General features: G+C 39.9%; 1 protein-coding gene across 3 annotated transcripts in view; it reads left to right on the forward strand.

The window, feature by feature from the left end:
• Window positions 1-26452, forward strand: part of Efcab11 (EF-hand calcium binding domain 11) — a 136856-nt gene that overhangs the window by 19437 nt on the left and 90967 nt on the right. For all 3 annotated transcript variants that reach the window (XM_042692674.1, XM_042692676.1, XM_042692675.1), the window contains exons 4-5: window positions 761-862; window positions 1732-1822. In XM_042692674.1, the coding sequence (XP_042548608.1) occupies window positions 761-862; window positions 1732-1822 (193 nt within the window). The remainder of the gene's footprint in view (window positions 1-760; window positions 863-1731; window positions 1823-26452) is intronic.

Here is a 26452-nt window from a genome sequence, read left to right on the forward strand (position 1 = left end):
ATTGTTTATGGAATATTCTCTCCACCTTTATCTGGGGGTTGCAATTGGTATTGACTTTTGAGAAACTACTTCTCTGACCTGATCTCCCAGTTGGAAGTAAAAAAAAAGCACCCTGCTGAAATGACATCTGTTTAGGAAAAAGAGAGAGAGAGATCAAAGTAGCATAAAGAAAGAAAATTAGGAGAAACCCTATTTAATAAGTAGCTTTATGCCCATCTTTTAGATCTGTTAGAGGCCAAGTTCAAACTTTCTCAAGGTCGTCAGTCCTTTATCCCTTAGAAAAATCTCCATGAACAGAAGGGTGTCTGCCATTTTCACGATGGATTGCTTAGGGTTGGACTTACTTAGCAAGTAGCCGAATGTCTTTTGTTTTGTTTTGTTCTTTGTCTTTTATTTTGGTCAGTCATGGGGCTTGAGCTCAGGACCTGGGTGCTGTCCCTGAGCTTTATTGCTCAAGCCTCTCTAGCACTTTGAGCTACAGCTCCACTTCCAGTTTTCTGGTGGTTAGTTGGAGAGAAGAGTCTCACTGACTTTCCTGCTTTCAAACCTCCATCCTCAGATCTCAGCCTCTTGAATAGCTAGAATTACAGGTGTAAGCCACCAGTTCCCTGCACAATTTTTTTTTTAACTCTAGGAATAAATACCATTTATGAACTTAAGACTATTGGTTTCTTTATGATACTTATTACTATTCATGTCTGTTTTTTTTTTTTTTGAGAGATACTCATCCTCACAATGAATTTTTTCCCCCGACTTCTAGGTTTATCACTTGAGGAATTTGTAAATATTGTTCGGAAAAAGAAGGAAGCTCAACTGTATCGGAATGAGATAAGACACATCTTCACAGCTTTTGATGTGCACTGTAAGTCTCTTTAAAATGTTAAAATGTTTTGATACTGAAAATTGCTGTTAAGGAATTAGAAATAGAAATGACTACTCAGGGAGTCAGATATGCAACATATACTTGGAGAAGTATTGTACTGTATTCTTTTGCTAATATCTTAGGTATTAGTGGGAATTTTGTTTCCTCTATTGTGATCTTAAGTTCTCGGCATAGACTATTGATGAGATAATATTTGCACTTTTATATAACATAGACTATAGCTCTGTACTTACATATTGTACCTGCACTGTGGTGACAGCATGGGTGGATATGGGCTAGGGGCACTTGTGAAAGGATAGGAGACTCTGCTTACAGCTCCTGCGTTGACCCACACGTGGCTGGGGAGTTGTTTCCCATACTGGCTGTGGCTGAAAAGGTGTCTACAGATCTCCAACCCCACAGATCCACCCAGAGAAGATGAATGGGGTTTCTAGACTCTGTGTCTTGACTGCTGTGAGGATTTCTTTCTGTATATTAATGTATCATAAATCTAATACTAAATAAGAAACTAAGTGAATGACTGAAATGTTTTTGGCAATTCACAGACTCAAAGCCTAATGGTATTAGGGCAGCCATAGCTCTAGATAGTCTTTTTCCCCAGGACTAAAAGAACCAGCCAAAGGGCAGTGCTGGCAATCACCTTCAGAGTAATTTGGGAATGTACTGAAGGGGAGAATTTCACTAGATTCTTAAATTCTCCCACCGAGGTCATCTCAGGTTACCTTCAATGTAAGCTCACCTATAAATCATTACTTTCTTTGTAACAGCATATTTAAATAAATATTTGGATTGAAGTAATAGTTCATAGAGTTTACAGAAGTAAGTGAATGTCATATGTTTTCAAATAGATCGTGGATTTTTAACTTTGGAAGATTTCAAAAAGGCATTTAGACAAGTGGCTCCCAGGTTGTCAGAGAGGACTGTGATTGAGGTGTTCAGGTAAGGCTCTTAAAATCTTGATGTCAGTCTTCACTATTTGATTGACCATTGTCTCTGTGAGTTTATAGTTTTATGGGGAAGTCTGTGCTAATTTTCTGCGGCTGGATACTTCCATCTCAACACAGTATTTCATAGCTCCTGAAAGGCAATCTGTAGTCAGCTGTGACTCCAGTGAGCACTTGGTATATTTACATTATCAATCAAAAAGTGTGAAAATATATTTTTGAATGTGGGTACTGACGTTCTCCCATGGTGCAGGGTACATGTGGCTCTTGAATTGTCTGGAGAAAGATGATGAGGGTGACTAATGATGGCCTTTGTTTGCTTTCTAAGCTGGCTGCTTTCTGCAGGCTGCAGTTCACAGATAGCTGATAAAGTGGTTTAAAGATTATATCATTATCAGCTGGGCTGATAATCCTAGCTACTCAAGAGGCTGAGATCTGAGGATCATGGTTCAAAGCCAGCCTGCAGGAAAGTCCGTGAGATGCTTATCTCCAATAAACCACTAGAAAACAGGAAGTGGCGCTATGGCTCAAGTTGTAGAGTGCTTGTGTTGAGCTGAAGAGCACAGGGACAGTGCCCAAGCCCAGAGTTCAAGCCCCATGACAGACAAAAAAAAAAATTATATTGAACTAATCCTGACAAAATGGACAAGTGGCTTAAAAGTAGTTTCTCTTAGAAATCCACAGATTGAAGATAATCTTAATAGCACAAGCTCTTGTGGATATGGGAAAATGGCAGGGCTCTTTCATCTCTGACATCTGCCATGAACTGTCACCATGTGTGTTAGTTAGGGTTTGGTGAGAGTCACTTCAGCAAAGATGTATATGCATTTCTCTCATGTATAAGAATGGCAACCCACATCTGCATGAAAGTAACATAGTTGTAAAGGACCTGGGTCTCCCTTTCTTGTTGCTATAGCTTCCTTATACATGGCTGCCCTTTGCTTCAAGATGGCTGCTTAAGTTACAGTCACCAAATCTAAATTCCAGCTAGTTTGTGGCAAAGGAGGCAGATCTGCACTCTTGTTAAAAGGCTGTATATTTATTACTCCTTCTTATATCCCAGAGACCAGTATTTCCATTGAGGCTATGTACCTCTGCAAGGGAGCAGGTAGAGGAGCTTAGAAAAGGTAGGTTCTGCTTTGAACAAGTTATCATGTACCCACTAGCTGAAGTTCCAAGGCTGAGAAAGGGGAGGGAACGGATAATGGGAGACATCAGATATTCTCATTAGAGAGAAAATTTAATGAGCCAGCCCTGCTCAGTAGAAATCACTGAACAGGTTAGTTGACTCAGGACTCAACATCATCACTACCACAGTGATATATTTGAAATTCATTTGCTGCACCTGCACAGTTCACAGGCAAACAAACCTGTACAAGCTACTGAAGAGGGGCAGAGAAGGGCTATACTTTATACTTGCTTCATTCAGTGAAAGTCAATTCTTTTAAGCATACTAGCATCTTTTTATATACTCCTTGAAGAGATGGGTAATTGAATAGCAATGTATTTCTACCTTCTAGAGGTTGTTTTAACAAGGAAAATGGAAAATCTTAACCATTTGCCTTTTAAGCTGTCCACATTTACTGACCATTATATGTTTCAGTGGTTATCATATATACTGCATTGTAGAGATTTTTTGAAAAATATACTTCCTTTCCTAGTAGAAGCAGTGTTTTAACAATGAGTGAGAAAAGTATCCATTCCCAGAAGAAACAAGTGAAAAATGAGAATGTATTCCTTTTAATATAGATATTTGAAAATGTGAATATATTAAAAAATGGTAGATGCCATATATTAAAAGTTTTCACATCTATACTCACTAAATTGGAAAGCGAAGGTTCTAATCTGGACTCAGAAAAGCTCATGAAGAGTCAATGGTTTTAGGGTACTTTTCTGTGTTTTGTTGTGTTTTTTTGACTCACTGGTAGTACTGGGGTATAAACTCAGAGCTTTATGCAGGCTAGCAGATGCTCTACTACTTGAGCTATGCCCCGAGTCCTTTATGCATTTTCGCCTGGGCTGGCCTAGATCATAGTCCTCATATTTATGCATCTTGTGTAACTGGAATGAGAAGTGTGCACCACCTGCCCAGCTTATTGGTTGAGATGGAGGTCTTGTAAGTTTTCGCCCAGGCCAATCTTGAATCATGATCCTCACCATTTCCACTGGGATTACAGGTGTGAGCTACTGTGCTTGTATCACATTTTTTTTAATGTGAAAGTTTTATAACTACTAAATTTTCATAAGTGACTGTTATATAAGGAAAGATGGACATTTGCTAGCTATGACAAAATAATAATAATAACATAACAACAACAATAATAATGTTTGAAAATCTTGTAAACCATTATTCAAGGATAGAATTAAAAACTGAGATCGTTAGGGCCTTTTCTCATTCAGGGATACATAATTGCATGAGACATCTATGATAGCCATTAAAACTAAGTATAAAACAAGTTGAAGTTCAAAGCCAGCCTAGACAGGAAACTCTGTGAGACTCTTATTTCTAGTTAACCACCAAGAAAAGACAGAAATGGAGCTGTGGCTCAAGTCGTAGAGCAACAGCCTTGAGCAGAAAAACTAAGGGACTGCACCCAGACCCACACTTCAAGCTGTAGTACTGGCACAAAACAATAATAAAACAAAAATAAAAACAAGTTGAACTTCAAGTTGACAAAGGATTAAAACAAAGATGTTCAGTATATCAAGTAACAGTTATTCTTAATGAATATTACTAGAAATCTCTAGTGACACACTCCATTTCTGTGCCTCCATTACCCTCCCAAAGACAGGTAAAGGAACAAACAAAACAGAAAAGAAAAGAAAAAAAATCTCTGTTCCTGTTTCCTAAAGTTCATTTTGATAAATACTATTTTCTATCAGAGGCACAGAGGCATTGTGCCTTGCATTCTCCCCTAAGAGTATCTTCCTTTGGTCTCACTGTGTGTTAATGCCTAGAGTCCTGTATAATTTATTATGTCCCAATTTATTTTAGATGTAGCTTCCACATATGAGGGTGAAACATATGCTGTTTGTTCCCCTGAGCTTGCCTTACTTCACTTAGCATGATTTGTTCTAGGTCCATCCATTTCCCTGCAAATAACATAGTATTCTTCTTTCTAATGGTGGCGTAAAATTCCATTGTATATAGGAACCACATTTTTTGGATCCACTCATCTATTGTAGGGCATCTGGGTTGTTTCCATAACTTGACTATTGTGAATAGTGTGGCAGTGAACGTGGATGTGCGTTTTTACAGAATCCTATCTTATGATGTTCTGGGTAATGCCCAGGAGTGGTATGGCTGGGTTGTAGGGAAGAATATTGAGTTTTCTGAGGAACCTCCAGACTGCTGTCCAGAGTGGTTGTACTAGTTTACATTCCCAATAGTGTAATAGAGTTCCCTTTTCCCCACATCCCCACCAACATTTATTTGGATTTCACAATGTTGGACAATCTAACTAGAGTGTGATAGACTCTCAGAGTTTAAACTGTTACATATTTTTAATTATATTAACATCATAAACCCAGAATAAATGATAAATAAAAATATTAAGTGATGTTGTAAGCTCAAAAAGGAGAGCAAATATTTGTTATAGAAATAGAGATGTGTAACACACAAAGCCCTATTTTTTTTGTACAGTTTTTAAAAATAAGAAAATAAGAATCAGCCTTTGAGACTTAGTGATGTAAACTTTGATAATGTTTGTTTTCAAGTCTACATTCATTGTTTGTTTTTGCTGGTCATGGAGCTTGAACTCAGGGCCTGGGCACTGCCCTGAGCTTCTTTTGCTGAAAGCTAGTTCTTTACCACTTGAGACACAGCACCACTTCCAGCTTTTTTGGTTGTTTATTGGAGATATGAGTCTCACAGACTTTCTGGCCCAGGCTGGCTCTGAACCGCAATCCTCAGATCTCAGCCTCCTGAGCAGCTAGGATTACAAATGTGAGCCACTCGTGCCCAGCAAGGCTAAACTCACTTTTTGAGAACCTGGAGTAGCCTTTGGCTTAATCTACCAATGTGAATAGAGTTCATTTCCCAGGCCCAGAGGCACCCAGAAGAAAGCTAATCTCTAAAGGTACTCTGTAGGAAGGCAACTAGAAAGGGAAATTTTAACTGAACTCCAAATCCTCTGTGGTTTGAATGACTGAAAAAAAATTAATCTTTACCATCTTCTACTCAATGACTACAAGTTTTTTCCCAAAGAAATTTCTAAAGATTGAGGAAATTCCTCATACTGTGTTTTATTTTGTAAACCAAATCAAGCTTCAATAAAACAATAAACAAACAAGTAATAAATGATTCAAAGAGACTTGGACATTATGCATCAAAGAGTCATTTCGCTTTCTAATGTGAGCAATAATGATGCATCATTCATTAATTCAGAGTGTCACAATAACTAAACAAGACATACATTTATTTATTTATTTATTTGAGTGGAAAGGTGATTTATAGCGGGATTACCATTACATAAGTAAGGTAATTAGTACATTTCTTTTCAGTGTTACCCCTCACTTGTTCTCTCCTGCTTTCCCTCCCCTTTACTCTCCTCCCCCCAAGTTGTAAAGTTCATTTCCAATATAGTGTCTACTGAGTATCGCTGTTGCATTGGTTCACCCTTTGTCCCACTGTTTCTGTGATTCCCCTTCCCTTCCCCAAGTCAGATAAATGTATCCACAAGACAAAGGGTACAGAAATCAAAAACAGTGACAACAGGGAATAAACCAAAGGGGGACAAAGAAACAACTGCAAACAGTATACTAGAAAAACCTCTTGTTTCCATTTCTTGGAGTTCATTTCAATAAGTATTATTTTATATGATCATATGCACGTAGCCATTGAGCCCTTTTAATCCTCTGCTAAAGCTATCCTAGACATGATTTTAGTTATTACAAATGAAGGAATCCAAGCAGCCAACAACCCATGAAGTGGGCTAAAGACTTAAAAGAGAGACTTCTCTGAAGAAAAAATAAGAATAGCCAATAGACATATGAAAAAATGTTCAACATCTCTGGCTATAAAAGAAATGCAAATCAAAACAACATTGAGATTCCATCTCACCCTAGTTAGAATGGCCATTATCAAGGGATTGCTACTACATATTTTGTTAGTGGGAGTGTAAACTTGTTCAATCACTCTGGAAAGCAATGTGGAGGTTCCTCAAAAGACTAAATATAGAGCTCCCCTATAACCCAGCAATCCCACTCCTGGGCATTTACTCAAATGACCACAAACAAGGCCACACTAAAGCCACCAGCACAACCATGTTCAATGCAGCATTATTTACCATAGCTAAGATATGGAATCAACCCAGATATGCCCCTTAGCAGATAAATGGATCAAAAAACCATGGTATATATACACAGTGGAATACTGTGTTTCTATCAGAATGAATGACATTGCCCATTCATAAGGATATGGAATGACTTGGAAAAAAATTATATTAAGCAAAGTAAGCCAGACCCAAAGAAACATAAATATTTAAGGTAGTGGAATGCTTAAATATTGTGGTGATATTTAGTGATTTTATCATGAATAAGCAGTGTGCCCTGTATGTCTGCATGCATGTATGTTGGTACCAGGCCTTTAACGCTAGGGCCTTGAACCCTTGTTCCTTTTACTTTTTTTGCTAATGACCAGCACTCATCATTTGAACCATGCCTTCAGCCTCACTTTTTGCAGTCTTGACTTTTCTACCCCAGCTGATTTCTAACTGAAGAAACTGCACCTCTAACTCAGATCTCAGCTTCCTGAATAGAGATGATTATGGGTATTAGCCTCCAGTGCCTTGCCAGTTTTATTTCTTATTAATCCAAACTAATTGTGCAAAGAGGTTTCACTGTGATACTTATATACACAGAATGTACTTTGGTCAAATGCAATATGGCTTATATCTATGTGTATATATGTACACACAAACTCATATACACTTAGTTGTGTGTGTGTGTGTGTGTGTGTACATACTCAGGGTTGATAATGTTCACTTTGTGTCTTGTGATAACAGTTGCTTCTCTGTATCATCTTTGTTCTAGAGTTAAATGAATTCAGAGCTTACCTCCAAAGTTTTTGTTGAGCTGAAACTTGTCCTTTTCTGGTGATCATAAGTACCATAGCCTCTGTGACCTTTTGTTTTAAATATATCTCTCTCATATTTTTATATATGCACATATACACTCATCTGGGCAATTGCACTTAAATTATAGAATGGATCAAATGCTGATATTTCTGAGTCACCATTTCCTTTGAAATGCTGAGTAATTCTTGTGTTATAAGACTCTTAAGTATTCTTGTCAATTGCTTTATCAGTTGCCTGCTTTACTTACTACGCAGTGTGTTTTCTTCATGTCTCCTCTCTTTTGTGCTGTGTTCAATGTGCCTTTCTCCTGTTTGGGTTTCTTTTCTTTTCCTCTTAGATTTCGCTCTTGAATTGTAGCTGCCAATTTTTCATAACCTTTTATTACTTCTTTTATTTTTGTTGGTACTAGGCGGTTTTAACTCAGAGCCTTGTTTTTTGTTTTTAGTGGGTGCTTGCTTAGGGCATACAAATTATTTTGTTTTTGTGCTAAATTTTTTTTTTTTTTTTTGGGTCGTGGGGCCTGAACTCTGGGCCTGGGCGCTGTCCCTCAGCTCTTCAGCTCAAAGCTAGCACTCTACCACTTGAGCCACACAGCCACTTCTGGCTTTTTTCTTTCTGCTTATGTGGTGCTGAGGAATTGAACCCAGGGCCTCAGGCATGCAAGGCAAGCGCTCTACAACTGAGCCACCTTCCCAGCCCCTCTTGTGCTAAATTAATGAAAGCAAACTTTGGACTGAAGGAGAGAGTTATGAGGAACAAATTACTTTTCTTGGTTGAAGGATATTTTGTGTAAAAAAAGATCATAAACAATTTAAAATTTGTATTTCAAAGTTGGAGATGCCTTTCAATGTTTAAAACTTGTAACTTTACTTTCTTCTTAGAGCTAGTATCCATAATTTGTTTATCTGTATACTAAATTAGACAGATTGGCCGGGCGCTGGTGGCTCATGCCTGTAATCCTAGCTACTCAGGAGGCTGAGATCTGAGGATCGCGGTTCAAAGCCAGCCGGGGCAGGAGAGACCGTGAGACTCCTATCTCCAATAAACCACCAGAAAACCGGAAGTGGCGCTGTAGCTCAAGTGGTAGAGTGCTCGCCTTGAGCTGAAGAGCTGAGGGACAGCGCCCAGGCCCAGAGTTCAAGCCCCACAGCAGACAAAAAAAAATAAAAAAGTAAATTAGACAGATTGTATCAAAGATGATGCTTTATTGGTACTCAGGAGTTGTTATTCTTTTTTATTTTATTTTTTGGTCGGTCGTGGGGCCTGAACTCTGGGCCTGGGCGCTGTCCCTGTGCTCTTCAGCTCAAGGCGAGCGCTCTACCACTTGAGCCACAGTGCCACTTCCGGTTTTCTAATGGTTTATTCGAGATAAGAGTCTCATGGACTTTCCTGCCCGGGCTGGCTTTGAACCGCGATCCCCTTATCTCAGCCTCCTAAGTAGCTAGCATTACAGGCCTGAGCCACCGGCACCCGGCTGTTAGTTTATTCTTTTCTGCTCTTTTTATATTTTTCTTTTCTACTAAAAATGGTAGAAATATAAGAGAGTTTAAGAGCTGGATAGTACTGTTTGTAACTGTGGAATGAATTTCAGATAAGAGGCTGGTTCTACCATTCCAAGATTCAAACAAGAAACATCTTTTCTTTCTAATAGAACGTGTTGTGACTTTTGTACTATTTTTTTTTTAAATCTTTAGTGACTCTAATAAGGCTAGTTAAAACTCTTTAACATGGTTCTCCAACAACTGGTCTCTTCTAGAGTTTCTTGCATTAATCCTAACCCCTGTATCTCTTGTGGCATAGTTCCCTTGATCACATTTATACATCTTTTTTTGGGGGGGGGGTTGGGGGCGGGAAGCTGGTCCTGGTTTTCCCTATCCCAATGATCCAAATTTGAATTTTCTTTTACTATCCTGCTAAATAAAAACCCTTTTCCCCCTTCTATGTTGGATGAGCTTGTCACTTTCTTGTAAATGTTGATATTTATTGTTATATGTTGCTTTAATTAGTTACTTGATAAATAAAATACGGTGTGCATCTCTCTATGATACCACAAGCTCTTGAATTTATAGATTTATCTCCTCTGTCCCTGGTATGGTTGCCTTATGCATTGTGGCTAATAAAAACATAAATATGTTAGGGGTGTATTGTCATTTATTCTTGCTATGAAGGGCAGTAAACTTCTCACTTATGGTTTTTTTTTTAATGGCTTATTTCTTATAAATGAGGAACGAGTACTTTAAGCTGCAATCAGTTTTTGTAATCACATGTAGCTTCATTTTCTATGTTTTATTCCTACACCTGATTTTCATGAATTAATCTGACCACTGTCTGTACTTTGTTTTGGGGACTTTTTAATTTTTTATATTTTTTATTGTAAAGATACTGCACAGAGGGGTTACGGTTACACGAACAAAGTAATGAGTCCATTTCCTATTGAGCATTGTTACCCCGTCCATTATTTTTTCCCTACCATCTCTTTGCTCCCCACATCTTGTCTCGTCCATCTCCTTGTTACAATGGGTCATCCTGTATCCTTACTCAGCATTTTGTTATTTCCCTTCCCCTCCTGTTTTGAGGACTTTTCAGCTCCTGGTTTGGCCTCAGCTGTCAACAAGTTGCTGGCTGAGCACTTCTTTTTGACTTTGCCTGCCGTCAGCCACCTGTGTATTTCGGGCTGGCGTTCTCTTCTTCCTGGGTAGATGTATGTGTCCGTGCCTGGAGGTCACCTTATTCCAAGCACTGATCTGTGTCTGTTCCCACCACCTATCAGTTGGCAAAAGCTCTGTGAAGCTTCTTCTGCTTCCCAGCCAAGCAACGAAAAGTGGTCATGCACAGGCCAGTGCCCTGCCCCTTCTCTACCCCAGGATTCCTAATGCACAGGTGGGTTGGCATCGACTGGTGTGCCCTGGAAATACTGAGCCAGCAGTGTACGCTCCAGTCGCGTGGACAATTCTAGTATAAGAATTCACTATTACGTGGAGGCCATTGAAAGGACACAGAACAGTTAGCTCCTCTTTTTGGTATATTAAAATTTGGTGGAAAACAAGAATGCCATGAAATAGTATCCATGTCAGGTGTTAGTGGCAGCAGAGGTTTGGGAATACAATTATTTATTTTATTTTATTTTGTGCTGGTCCTGGGGCTCAAACTCAAGGACTGGGTACTGTCCCTATGTTTTTTGGTCAAGGTTGGTGGCTTTACTACTTGAGCTACATTTCTACCACTTCTGGCTTTTTGGTGGTTAATGGAGACAAGAGTCTCATGGACTTTTCTGCCTGGGCTGGCTTTGAACCTCGGTCCTTAGATGTCAGTCTCCTGAGGAGTTAGGATTACAGGTGTGAGCCACCAGTGCTCCACTGGAACACACTTTTAAAAGGGAATTCTGGGAGGACCATGTACATTTCATGCCCTGGCCATAGTAGAGGCCAGAATGGTATGAGCTGTGGTAGAATGAATGAAGCAAGTGCTTCCAGCATATTAGGTAGAAGAGTCATGACAGAGACAGGGAGTCTAAAAAGAATGTTATAAGACAGCATTTGTTTCTTCAAATCATTTGCATCTCTTTCAAAAATTAGTATTCCTCACTACGTAACTTCCTGTAATTCCTTTCTATAAGCAGCCAATTTGTTACATACCATTTTCTTGGACAATCTCTAATAAAATAAAGATTCCCAGTCATCATTTTGTGCATCAGAATGAGTCTAAGTATAGTCATATGACCTCAATATGATCACAGTTATTACAGTGGGTAATCATTTGGGAGAATATGGTTATTGATCTGTAAGTATCTTCATGCTTCAAAAGAAGACTTGATGGTATATCTCATCCTGTATAGCCACACACAGACAATGATCAGCAGGTATACCTGCGGTGCTACTGTCCTGGCCAAAGAAATATGCTTATTGGGTTTCTATTTTCATTTCATGAATTTTTGTGTCTTCTCTTCCATGATAATGCATTTTTAGTTTAGTTGTTTCTTTCAGAAGTACCTTTTCCTGATGACCCTCATGTAGTGCTTACTGGATAGGGAGAAGATAAATATGCCTAAGTTTTTCATCTGACCTCAGAATTTCTCTGAGGGATTCGTAGGGACTTTTACATGTCATATATTGAATAAATCTGGACTTCAAAAGTGTAGCCATAAATGGCATCTGTATAAAGAAGGGAAGTTTGGAGAGGAAAATCAGTGAGGGAATGGTGAGAAGAGGGTCCTGGGGTCAATTGTCATTGAAGTACTCTATAGGCATGTATGAAAACAGAATAATGAAATAGTCAAAATAGAGGAAAGGAGAACAAGAAAGACCAAGAGAAGAGGGAGAATTTGATCAAAGCAGAGCATATACATGTATGGAACTATCACGAGACCCCTTTGCACAATTGGTATACACTAATATTTTTTCACTCAGGTATAAAATGATAACATTTTTGAGGTGATGGATATGCCAATTATCCTGATTTGATGGTTATACAGCATATGTGCACACATGTTAAAATATCACACTGTATGTTGTAAATAGGTATGTGGCTTTATTTTTAGATTACATGAAGTGTTGATTGATCGTGGTCAAACAAATATCTCAAAACAAATTTTTTAATTTATTTTTTATTTTTGTTTTTATTTATTTATTTATTTTGTTGGTCATGGGGCTTGAACTATGGGCTTGAGTGCTGCCCCTGCGCTCTTCAGCTCAAGGCAAGTGCTCTACCACTTGAGCCACAGTACCACTTCCTGTTTTCTAGTGATTTATTGGAGATAAGAGTCTCACAGAGTTTCCTGCCCCGACTGGCTTTGAACCACGATCCTTAGATCTCAGCCTCTTGAGTAGCTAGGATTACAGGCATGAGCCACTGGCGCCCGGTAATTTTTTTTATTTTAAAAAAAATATAGTTTTATTGGGCTGGGATGTAGCTCAATGGCAAAGAACTTGCCTAGCAAGTGCAATGTCCTGGGTTCGATCCCCAGAACTACAAAAGGAAAGAGAAAAAAAATACAGTTAAAAGAAAAACAATATATATATATATATATATATAATTTTATTGTTATCATTAAGGTTTTGTACATAGGGGTTACCATTTGTCAGTCAAGAAATGAGTACATTTCTTTCCGGATGTCATCCCTTCTTTGGGTTTCCCCCAGTTTTCCCGTCTTGTCCCTGCCCATAAGTTGCATGGTTCATATTCTATGTAGTATGTACTATGTGGAAATACATGTGTGCATGTTACACAGCTCAGCTGATGGGGTATGCTCTTAGTTTTGCATGATACTTAGTTGTATTTAAATTGTTGTGTCATCAACTGTTTCCCTGCCCTTAATTTTGTAGAAATCTGCCTCCAGAAAAGAAAATGGTACACAAATTGAAGATAGAAGTGAATGTGTTTAATATGTGAAGTGGTACAGTGAAAACTTGAGATTTGAGATTTGTGGAAAGGTTGAGTCGTTAGTTGAAGTTGGGTGGCATTATGGGGGAAAAACGCTTGAAGCACCCACAGTATAAGACTTAACTATGCATCTAGAGCATGCTCCCCAATGGTTGTCTCCTGCCGGTAGATAACAGGAGGCTAGCCATTTTCCTTTCTACTGTGTAATCATTATGTGTCAATTAGAAATGCTAGAATGTAAATTCAACCATATAAATAATTATATGCTAGTCATTTACACACACACACACACACACACAAATGGCAGTTTTTCAAAGTGCTCTTGATTTTGTTCCCATGGATAAAAATTACTTATTACACTTGAGAGACAGTCCTTTTACCCATATGATGCTTAGAACTGATGATAGATAATAATGAAGATTAGAAACTAGACTGGGAAATACAAGTTCATAATATGGTAATGGGGGTAGGAGAGGAAGAGAAGAAAATAGACTAGGGAATAAGTGAAAAGATGGGTCCTTGATTACTTAGGTTTTCAAACAGAATGTGCTACTTTGGTTTCTTAAGTGACGCCAACTTAGTTTATGTTATCAAGGATATATTATCTGATAAGAAGGAATACTTAATCTCTTTCACATTTAGGATGCTAAAATTGTATATTCCTCTCTTATGTGAAACTCACGCAGTTGTAAATTGTCGTCTTCAGGTATTTCTCATCCTGAATGCTGCCCTTACTCTGCCTTCAACCCACTCACTTTCCCAACTCCACCAAAAAGAAATTTTCTCTACATACCACCTTAACTCATCCGTCATATCTTTTTTCTTCATGCTTTTATGTAGTTACTTGTTGATGTATATTCTTTCCAGACCTAGATTATGTACTTAACTGGAGCAGACACAGTGGAATATTCATGCCCAAAGCCCCATCCCACAGTGCAGTTTTGTATTACATTTGGCTGCATTTTATGTAAATGAATGGCTAAGTAGAGAATGTGTTTCATTATGGGTTTTGCTGGCTTGCTTGCTTTTTCTCCGCAAATGCAACACCAGTGCCATCAAAGGGTCCTGGAATCCAGGCAAGGCCCAAGCTGGGAAATTAGGAGATCCAAGTTCCAGTCCCAGTTCTGCCACGGATCCTGCTTTCTCTAAATCACCAAGCCTCTTGTGGTTTGCTCTCCTCATCCCCAAAGAAAGGGTGCTGGGTTCTAAGGTCTGGCAGGCCTCCAGTTCTGAAATTCACTGGTGGGATTATTTATTATGGAGAGTGGCGTTGCAGACTCCTTTATTTTTTGAGTGTACTACAGATATTATTCAGAAGCCACCACAGCATGAATACAGATGTGGGTCTGTCAATGTGACAAAGACCGTTCTCGGGAGGAAATTGCTGGGCTTGACAGCCATCCAACTCTGGGTTCAGTTTTTGAGATGTCACTATAACAAGTATTATGGCTGCGTATCCAGTTCCTCATTTACATGTAGGGTTGAATTCACTGTTCCTGCTGTAATAGCATGGGGGCTATTTTTCTTTTAATTCAACTGTCACATAAGAAACTGCCGCCATGGTTGCTTTCTATGACCAAATGTTGCTAACCCATTCAGTCATCTTTGGTGTTATTAATAGCCACATGTCATGAATGTATTCATGCCATTTTCCTTTCTAGAAAGTGGAGCCAATTTCTTGTGTTTTTCCTTCGTAATAGATGCTGAGCTTCTGGAAGGAAATTTTAATAATATTATAGGTTTTAGAAAATAGCAGAAATCCATATTCACTACACAACAACAACAACGATATCTTAGGTGATATCTACATTAATATTCCTTTAAAACGTCATGGGGAAACAGACCCAGTATTCCGAACTAAGCCACGTGCTGATGACTCATGCCTATAATCTTAGCTTCTCAGCAGGCTGAGATCTGAGGATCAAAGTTCAAAGCCAGCCCAGGCAGGAAAGCCTATGAGACTCTTATCTCCAGTTAACCACCAAAAAGCCAGAAGGAGAGCTGTGGCTCAACTAATACAATGCCAGCCTTGAACAGAAAAAGCTAAGGAACAAAAAAAGCTCAGTTCCTGAATTCAAGCCCCAGTAATGGTTTGTGTCTGCGTGCATGAGCGCACATGCGCGAGTGTGCGTGTGCACACACACACACACACAAAATGGTAAAATTATACTTTGATTCACTCTAAGGTCCCTTTTAATTGGTTGCTATGAGTTAAACATTGGTAAGTCTTAGCTTGCTCCTATTCTCTCTTCTGCTGCTAGAGAAAAATCAAGCCAGAGTAGTAGTGAAATCCTCTAAAGGGTTGGTTTGATGTACCTTAGTTCCTGCTCTTTCTCTTGCTCTGCCTACCCAGCTCCTGGACCTGCTGATAGCTCATTGGTACCAGGCTTACCCACTTCCTGAGCCAACAGCAAGAGACACAGAACACATCCTTACTCTGTCCCACACCTCTGCTTATCACTCACTCCTACATACTCTCACCTTTGGAGCTAGGAAGTTAGGGTCTCAGAAGTGGGGTCTGGTTGTTACATATGCGTCCTGGACTCTTTCTGTGGTTCGCCATCACCCTTCTTTCTCCTCATTTACTTCTCTTTCTCTTAGATGCCAATAAACCCCAGGAATGTTGACACCATTTTGCCTTTCTTTCTTTTTTTTTTTGGGGGGGGTCTGGTCATGGGGCCTGAACTCTGGGCCTGGGCGCTGTCCCTCAGCTCTTCAGCTCAAGGCTAGCGCTCTACCACTTGAGCCACAGCGCCACTTCCGGCTTTTTTCTTTTTGTTTATGTGGTGCTGAGGAATCAAACCAAGGGCCTCATGCATGCAAGACAAGCGCTCTACCACTGAGCCACCTTCCCAGCCCCTGCCTTTTTTTATCTCCATGTAAACCTCAGGCCTCTGTCCAAGGCCTGAACCCTCAGTTCTGCACTCTGCTACAGGGCCTAAGTTCTTGTGTGGGCGCTCCAGTACTTGGACCTTTAAGAGAGATCTGAAGCTCACTTTCCATTTGCCTTCTTCAAAGCACCTTCTCCCTAGTACAAGCATCTGTTCTACAATCAATCCATGCACACATCTCTTATCCAGTGTGATGTCTGGGAGATCTGTGAACTTTGCTCTCACCTGCTGTAGGGATTCACAGCTACCTGCCTGGAACCCAGCATGGGGTCACGTTCCCATTTCACACCATCTGTGGTCTTCATTCACCAAGGTGTCTGGGATTTCCACCCCCAATTTCTGTACTCATTTTCTTTCTCCAAGCCTTGTGTAATTCCAGAACGCTTCCCTTTCTAGGCTGAGGTCTAGTGTGTCTGTACCACAGACCATGTCATACCTCTATTGCCAGCAATGACAGCTTTAACTCATCTGTCTTTAGTTACCTGTTACGGATGTGAGAAAAACTTTTTTTTTTTAAATCAAAGTGTGTTTCTTAACACTTCCTGCTTTGGGTGAGGCTCTGGTGGCTCATGCCTGTAATCCTAGCTACTCAGGAAGCCGAGAGCTGAGGAAAGCCAGCCCTGGCAGAAAAGTCCTCATGAGATTCTAATTTCCAATTTACCACTCAAAAACAGGAAGTGGTGCTGTGGCTCAAGTGGTAGAGCACTAGCCTTGAGCACAAAGAGGCTAAGGGACATTGCCCAGACCCTGAATTCAAGCCCCACAGTGGACCAAAAAAAAAAGGTTGCTGCTTTAGTCTGGTGGCTTGGCTCTTGTTTAGGAAAAGAGAAACTGCTTTGGGATAAGGAAGGGTTTTTGAAAGGTAAGGTTTTTGTCTTAAACTGGTTTATTTTCAAGATGGAAGACTCACCTCAGATTGTTCAATAAATAGCAGAATGTGGAGGTTTATTTTGAGATTACTTAGGTACTGTTGGTGTTATTTCAAACTTCGTTTTACCCTGCTCATACTAGCAGTTTGTGAACCTGAGCTAACCAATCTGAGCAGGGGGCGGGGCCTGCTGTGTCAGGGATAAACGGAGCACCCTGCCTGTTCTATGTGCTTACTTGCCAGATTTTTGGCTGATGGCGCACCGTTCTGCAGAAGTAAAGTTTGCCTTGCTGAGACTATCATTTCTGTGTCTATCGTTGTGACTCCAATGGTTCTTGGGGAACATGTTTCTAACACAGGGTTTTGGCCCATCATTGCTTGTGCCCCCCCCCCCCCACTGTGGCCATTCTGTCCCTCCCAGCCTCAGCGTTCATGCCCCCAGCCAAGTCATTAGAGTTGTCACCATTTGTGCCCCCAGGAGGGGCTTGTTCTCTGATGGTCACAAAACTTCCCTCCTCTCTACATGGAGATGATTTTGCTTTCCACTTCTCGGAGAAGGTCATGGTGTCTTACCTTCAGTGCCTTTTCTCCACTTCCAAAGTGTGTGTGTGTGTGTGTGTGTGTGTGTGTGTGTGTGTGTCTTCACTTTTGTTGCTAAGAGAAAAGTTTCTTTCCTTCCTCCTCCTTTTCCAGTTCTTCCTTCTCCATTCCCTCTTCTGTTGTTTCTCTCTTTGCTTCTTTTTCCTCACTTTTGTTCAAGGCTCATCTTCTCACTCTCTTCTGATCTGGCCTTTCTCCATCAGCCATACCTAATCCATTTATCACTTCCATCCCTGTCTGCAGACCTACTTAGTCTACCCACAGTCTTCATATTTACTCTTTCCAACTATGTCCTTCCCCAATTATCCCATGTCCTTTCTCTTAGGGCTTATTGCCACCAGCTTCTCAAAACATAAAGCATTCTGCCTGGGGATTCTATCCAGTCTCGGTGCATTGTGCAGTTCACAGCCAGTGACTGTGGCCCCTGTTCATTGAACACCTACAATATATACACTATGTCCTTGGGATGACCCTTCACGTCATCTTGTATTTCTACTCATTTTACAGTGAAACCAAGATCCCTTTGTTGCTAAATTCAATTCAAACTAGAGTTAATTCTCAATTACTTATATTTTGGTGAAAGAAAAATCTCATAGGAAAATGACATTTCAGAATTTACATACATTTTAATATATTTTATTTATATATAATATGTATTTATATATAATATATCATATATATTGATATAATCATGTTCCTGGCCCTTATTAATGGTCAAGTGTGGTTTTGTGTACACTGGTCTTTAGGGCTTGAAATTAGTGCCTTGGTACAGGCCCTGAGCTTTTGTGCTCAAGAATAGCACTCTCCCATTTGATCCTCAGCTCCACTTCTGGCCTCTTGGTGGTTAATTGGAGATAAGACTCTCGTGGACTTTTCCTGCCTAGTCTGGCTTGGAAGCTCAGTCCTCAGATCTTAGCCTCCTGAGTAGCTAGGGTTACAGGATGTACCACCCACTGGAGCCCTACAATGGTCAAGTGTTTTTGCCTTGCCCCAATGTTTAATCTTCCTATTTAGGAATACAACTTCCTAGTAATAATGATAGAGTAAACTGAACCTTCATTTACAATGTCTGTACTCCTATCTTCACTGCAGCATTATTCACAGTAGCAAAGTTAAGGAAATAGCTTAAGTGTCTACCAACAGGCAAATGGAAATTTGGTATATAATATATATGGCATATACACCCAATGGTATTCTCTTCTTTTTAAAAGAAGAGAATTTTGTCATTTGCAACAGCTTGAAGGAGATTATACTAAAGAAAATAAAACAGACACAGAAAAACAAATGTTGCATAATGTTACTTGTATGTGAAGTCTGAAATAGTCAGATTTAGAGAAACAGAGGATAAAATGGTGACTGCCAGGGGCTGGGGAATGGGAGAGAAGGGAAAGCGGTCAAAGGGACAGACTTTCAGTTACGAAATGGAAAAAAAAGTTCTAGAGCTGAGGTACAACTTGATCTATAATTAATGATACTATATTATGTGCTTGAAATTTGCTAAGGGAAAAGTGCATATTCTCGCCACACAAACATACACAGAAGAATGGTGTCAGGTGATGAATTATCCATTAGCTTGATTGTGGGGATAGGTACATAAGATACCTCAAAACACCACACTGTGTAACTTAAATACACGCTATATTTTGTTAGTCATACCGAAAAAAGAGGCCAGTATAGACATAACATTCAGGATCATGTTGAAGGGATGTATTTAGCAACAAAAATAAGTAAAAGATACACATGTCCTTGTTAACACAAGTCTTACCATGAAGGTTCTTTGTAATCCACTTGTGACTCCAGGTAAAAAAAATCTCACCCACAGCTGTGGAGATAGCACATTGCCTGGCTCCCAAGAAGAGGAGATAGAAGGATCTTCCTTGCATTCCCTCCTCACAGGAACTGACCTATGTTTGTTGGGGAGAGTATTCAGTGAATATACGAATGAATAAATCAATCACATGAGCACAACAATAAGAAAAAGAGCCAATTTGATCAAAATGTACATGTCCAAATCATGGGCTAAATTAGATAGAGCAGCTGCTGGGCCTTCTTGTCGTCTGGCCCTATTAACCGATGATCTTCTTTGTCGGGCTTTCAATTACAAATTCAGACTTGAGGGACATTTAAAAAAAAAATATGGAACTGATGAACACATTTGTTTACCTTAGAGATTTAAACTACTCATCCAGTAGCTTTTAAGCTATCAGGAAGCTTCTAGTGGAATGCTGGCATCAGAGCCTGATTTGATTATTTAGACGGAACCTTCTTTCTGCTTCTTTCTAGTACATTGTCTGGCGCCACTGGTGTTATGCCATTCACTTTTTAGGTGACAACTGGTAGCTTGAGGGACTTTTCAAAGATGATATGTATCTGTAAATCAAGTTGTTTTGTAGGGAAAATTACTATTTCCAGAATACTTGCTTTTACAGATTGTCTTATTGTGTGGAGGTCACTTGTAACCCAGGGCTCAATTGTTTGCCGTCTTTCCATAGGTCTCCTTGACTAGGTATGGTTCAATTAAATAGAAAGGCAAGTCCATACGCCAGATAGCAGTAGCTATCTTTGAGGCAGTAAATTATTCGTCAGTCATTTTGGTTTCCAATTAAACCAATATCTGGTATAAAAATTGTAAGTTAAGCCGGGCGCTGGTGGCTCACGCCTGTAATCCTAGCTACTCAGGAGGCTGAGATCTGAGGATCGCGGTTCAAAGCCAGCCGGGGCAGGAGAGACCTTGAGACTCCTATCTCCAATAAACCACCAGAAAACCGGAAGTGGCGCTGTAGCTCAAGTGGTAGAGCGCTCGCCTTGAGCTGAAGAGCTGAGGAACAGCGCCCAGGCCCAGAGTTCAAGCCTCACGACCGACAAAAAAAAAAAAAAAATTGTAAGTTAGCATGGTCTTCAATACCATTTAGTTTATTTACTCTCTTTGTTTCTAATTTTCATTGTGATTCTTAGTCTTTGCTTTTTTATTTTTTATGGTTTTTTTTTTTGAGTATGAGTTTATGGTACAATAAATCAAATTAGCTCTAGTGGGTAGATTTAGTTTTCTCTAATGACTTCTCCTAACCAAAATATACCCTCTTCCTTGTGTGAAAAAAACAAAGGTGGATAGTTATTAATTTAACTGACAAAGAAAAGCATTTCTAATTTTATTTAGTGACTGATATAAATTACTTTACTATAAATTAAATGTGAAATAAATGTATGATTCTCTCCCAGTGAACAAAACAGACTGCATATCCAGGACATTTGTAGTGAATCTTTTTTTCCAGTTGGTGGTGCTAAAAACTCTGATAAGAACCTAGAAGAAAAAGACGATAACCTGGAGTCTTTCTTTATAAATGTTCATTTATTAGTTTTTGAAGAATAAGTACCAAAAAATATCTACCGAAATAGTTTCATTTCCTAAGGTTAGGAAACAAACCAAATCTCTCAGACGTTCAACAGAATACCTTTCTAGTAAATTCCTGGCTGGATGTATTTGGCCTGTGTTAATATTCCACATGCTGGAAATTGCATGGTTGTGTAACAGCAGACTTCTCCTGGAATGGCCTTTAGCCTGCTTGTCTGGGTTTTGGGGGTGTGGCTAAGAATGTGTGCTAGGAAAATTGAGTGGTAGTCACAGTTATGTTTATGTGCCAAGTTTAGATTTTAAACATATTGACTTAAGTAATTATTACCGTGATTTTTTGTTTTGTTTATTTTAGTGTAAATATGTTCTTGAGAGGACATTGCACTGTTTAGAGGTTGAGCTTGTTTGGTTAATCCTTATTAGTTTTTTTTTTTTTAAGCCCTAAAGTAGTCTAAATGGAGGAGGAATGATCTATTACATGACTGTCCTTTTGTTGTTGTTGTTAGCCGTGGGGCTTGAACTCTAGTGCTCAACCACTTTGAGCCACAGTGCCATTTCCAGTTTTCTGGTAGTTAATTGGAGACAAAAGTCTCACAGACTTTCCTGCTTAGCCTGACTTTGAACTGTCATACTCAGATCTTAGACTCATGAGTAGCAAGGATTACAGGTGTAAGCACCAGCACCCGGCATGACCGTGTTTTGAGACACAACATAATATAGACTCTAAAGTTACAGAGGCAGGTTTTGCAGAACTGTCCCTTAGTTACTTTGATTTAGGGCTCAGTTTGCCCAACTTTATCGCAAAGTTGCTGTAAGCATCCTACATGATAGTAGATACTCCTAAGGTGTTGTCCTCCTCTTACACATCCCTGTTTTGAAGCAGAAATCCAATCCTTTTGCAGTATTTAGCATTATCCTCATGACTTACCGAGGGTCTTGGGATAGGAGACCCTCCTTCTGTTTGATGCTACCTTGTGCTTCATGCCTGAAAAGTGATTGCTAGGTCATAAAGCTATACAAGGATTTGGTCAAGATTCATAAGAGAGACACATAGTTGCATGTGCTTCCTGGGAATATGGGTAAGTTGGCCTGATGGTGCCCAAACATCTAAGGCTGAAGATGATGATGAAGGGTGCTTGAAACATCTCAGAGCTGTCATTGTGAGTTGGTTCATCCAAAATTTATTTGTCCCACAAACTTCTATTGAGCATTATTATTCAGGGGTCTTCAGCAGGCCAACGTGTCCTCCAGGAGAGCCCAAACAGGTCTGAGTACCATGGACACCCACAGCCAGGATGTTTCCTGCTAGGTAGGAATTGAGAGGCAAATTCTTTTTTTTTTTTTCCTGTCAGTTCTGGGGCTTGAACTCAGGGACTGGGTGCTGTCCCTAAGCCTCTTTTGCTGTAGGCTAGCACTCTACCACTTGAGCCACAGCACCACTTTTGGCTTTTTCTGTGTATGTGGTACTGGGGAATTGAACCCAGGGCTTCATGTATGCTAGGCAAGCACCCTACCACTGAGCCACATTCCCAGCCCAAGAGAGGCAAATTTTTATTGCCTACATTTAGAACAGTATTTTTAATATTATAAAAATCAATTACAAAAATTGTCTGCAAAAAAATTCTTAATTTTTTTGAATTTTTGATAAATACTATTTAATCTGATCAGAAGCACAGAAGCATTGCACCTTTGAGTTCCTCCCCTAAGAGTGTCCTCCTTGGAGATCACTGTGTGTGTAGGCCTAGAGTCCTATATCATTTATCATGTCCTAGTGTATTTTAGATCTAGCTTCCACATGTGAGAGAAACATGTGCCCTTGGTCTCTCTTAGCTTGGCTTACGTCACTTAGCATGATTTGTTCTAGGTCCATCCATTTCCCTGCAAATTATATAATATTAATCTGTGTAATGGCTATGTAAAATTCCATTGTATGTAAGTACCATATTTTTTATTCATTCATCTATTATAAGGTATCGGGGCTGTTTCTTTTTTCTTTTTTTTTGCGGGGGTGGGGGGGTGGGGTCGGTCATGGGGCTTGAACTCTGTACTTGGGCGCTGTCCCTCAGCTCTTCAGCTCAAAGCTAGTGCTCTATCACTTGAGCCACAGAGCCACTTCCAGTTTTCTGGTGGTTTTATTGGAGATGAGTCTCATGGTCTTTCCGGGCTGGCTTTGAACCACAATCCTCAGATCTCAGGCTCCTGGGTAGCTAGCATTACGGGCGTGAGCCACCAGTGCCTGGCTCTTTTTAGATTTTTAAACTGATAATGTCATTGAATTTTCACATCATCGCTTGTCTTTGGAGAGCTGAAGCCAGTTGGAAGAAAGATTCTGTCTTGTGGTAGAACCATAAATACCACTAATAAGGAGCTTCATATGATAAAAGAGTGTCAGACTACAATTTATCAAATAAAATTTTATTTAGGAGTAGCACAACTAATATCTTTGGTTATTTAGATCCTATTGATGGATTCAGATTTATGAGATTTACAGATTATCTCATCCTGGGATTAGATCATAGAGGAGACTTTGAAGAGTCATGTACACCTGAGAAAAAGGAGGCTGAACTGATGTCTATGGATTACCCAAATTCATGTGGAGCTGCATCTCAAACTTGGATTTCCCAACTTCCAATTCTCAGCAACTTCATTGTTTTTCTGTCCTGATTTCTTCGTCATGAACCATTTTCAATGTAAATAAAAAGAAGTGTACCCCTCCATGATTTTTTTTTTGTCGGTCCTAGGACCTGAACTGTGGGCCTGGGCGTTGTCCCTCAGCTCTTTAGCTCAAGGCTAGTTCTCTACCACTTGAGCCACAGCACCACTTCTACATTTTTCTGCTTATGTGGTGCTGAAGAATCAAACCCAGGGCTTCATGCATGCAAGCAAGTACTCTACCACTGAGCCACCTTCCCAGCACCCCTTTCATGCATTTTCATGCTTAGTATGAAGTCCGTTTCTGCCCAGTTACCACAATAAAAACATTTTTTCATAACTGGACACTGGTGCTCATGCCAGCTACTCAGGAGGCTGAGATCTGAGGATCATGGTTCAAAGCCATCCCCAGCAGGAAAGTCCAAGAGACTCTTGTCTCCAATTAACTAGCAAAAAGACAGATGGAGCTGTGGCTCATGTGCCAGCCTTGAGCAGAAAAGGCTAAGGAACAGTGCCCAAACACTGAGTTCAAGCCCTAGAACTGGCACAATAAACTTTGTTCATGAAGCAGTTAATTAAGGGACTCCTTCATCCAGCTTCTCCATAGCACAGCGGAAGGAGATAGCAGCGTGGAGCCCCTACCAGGCAGTTCTCAGGAAGGACAAGCAAGTGGCTGGTTGTAGCCCACAGAAGCAGACAGGGCATTCACTCAGACTGCCTCTTCTCCTGCTGCCTGTTTCTTGCTGGATGGATGACAGCATATGCCGCAGGTGTATTAGTAATTTCTGAGTTTGTTCCCTACTAAAAAATGACCTCATTGTTTTTTTGCTTCTTTTCCATAATTATACAGTAACAGGAAAATAGACTGGCTCTGAGCACAGCCCATAGCAGAAATCTTGTGCTCTTTATGCAAGTTTGATTTATAGACGTGTACTGCAGAGCAGAGTGACTATGAAACATTCATCTTCCCCGGTTGCCGGTTGCCATGGAAACAGCGTACACAGAGCAGTATCATTCCAGTCCTGGTGATGTCTGCAGTAGTTTATTCCTTTGTTGTTCTTGTTTCTTAAGCAACTGCCTGGCATTCTTTCATCAGTACAATTAATCATGCACACAGGTTTTTTTTTTTCAATCTTTCATTGTACATAGAAAGTACTGGACGTGTATGGCAAAAATAGAAGGAATTTAAAGATTCTTGTGGCCTTCAACATGCCTTTGTAATTTCCTTTCACAGTCTCATTGGAGAAATAGGTCGTGTAAGAAAGAAAAGCAAAGCTCATATCAATGTACAGAAATTTCAATAAAGAGAGCAATATAGACATTTGAAGGAAAAGCCCGGGAAACCTTAGGGGGTTCAGAACTGAGGTTCCCCCACACTTATTGGGCTCTACATAAGTCTGCATCTTGGGTAATGTTACATATAATGAACCTCCTTTGTTTGTTATTCCCCTGAATGATTTAAATTACCTAATATTTGCTGGATAGGGTATTGTAGATATTGAAAAGTAGGGATTCCTTTATTTCATTAAAAGCCTAATAAAGTTCAAGACTTTTTTTTATATAGAGAAAATAAAAATAATCTAATTATTCCCCCACACACTGTTTTTTTTCCTTTGTGACAATACTGGGGCTTGAACTCAGGGCCTGGAAACTCTTCTTTAGCTTTTTGCCTTCTACCACTTGGCTTTTTGCTGGTTAATATTAGAGAGGGGAATTTCATGGCACTTCCTGCCTAAGCTGGATTTATATCTAGATTGTTAGATCTCAGGCTCCTGAATAGCTAGGATTACAGGTGTGAGCCACTGGTACCCAACTGTTTTTTTGGTTTTATTTTATTTTTATTGTTGTTGTTGTTGTTTTCATCAGGATTTTGGCTATACAGCCCAGGATGGCTAGGAATTTATAATGCTCTTACCTTACCTTGTCAAGTGCTAGGATTTTAAGAATATGCCACAATGCTTGGTTGCTCTTACCTTTTTTTCTCCATTTGAGTCCAGTTTTATCTCACATCATTCATAGTAGACACTATAACAATAGTTCATAAAAGGGTGTTGTTTACCCACAACCTTCTTTCGTTGGGCCTTTGTTGTTTAAAAAAAAAAAGATCAGGTTCTGAAACAACTGGATCTCAGTCTCTGGTCTGTTGCATGTTAACTGGGGGGTCTTTGAAGGGCTTGTCTTACTTTCCCCATCTATAAAAGTAGTTACGCATTTAAGATCATAGTCTGCCGGGGAGCTTGATGATGATAGCTCATACCAAGGATTCTTGCCTGGAGCAAGGTAAATGCACAGTTAGTGAGGACTGTTTTCATGGTGGGATGATTATTATTGCTAACTAAAGGCTAAGAGACTGAGACTCACGACCTACATCTATTCCAGCCCTAAGCGAGAAGATTGTTCCCAGGCTCTGCATTCAAAAGATGATTGTTTTGTTTTACTTGGGTTACATGGAATCGTTTCCTTGCAATGCTCTGGATAACAGGACATTTAGCTGGAAGTATTGACTGGGGTGTTTCTGCCTGCTGCAGGCAGTCCTTGATGGGCCGATTCTCACCCGTGCTATTCCCACCCAAGCCTTACAAGAAGCTGTGTCTGGAGCACGCTGGGAGGGAGTGGGTTGCACATCTGTAGAATGTTCTAGTGTTTGTCCATAGAGCCTGGAATAGCATCTGATGACTACAGTATCATGCTCGCACCCCTGTGTCACTTGGGAGTGATTGCAGTACCCTTCATCTTTTCTAGAAGTTTTCTGAAAGGGCGACCGAGCATTCTTTGTTGAAACTCACTCTCCTTGGCAGACTTCCAG

This window comes from Dipodomys spectabilis, unplaced genomic scaffold (assembly GCF_019054845.1).
Source record: "Dipodomys spectabilis isolate Male_0828 unplaced genomic scaffold, ASM1905484v1 ptg000157l, whole genome shotgun sequence".
Classification (NCBI taxonomy): Eukaryota; Metazoa; Chordata; class Mammalia; order Rodentia; family Heteromyidae; genus Dipodomys; species Dipodomys spectabilis.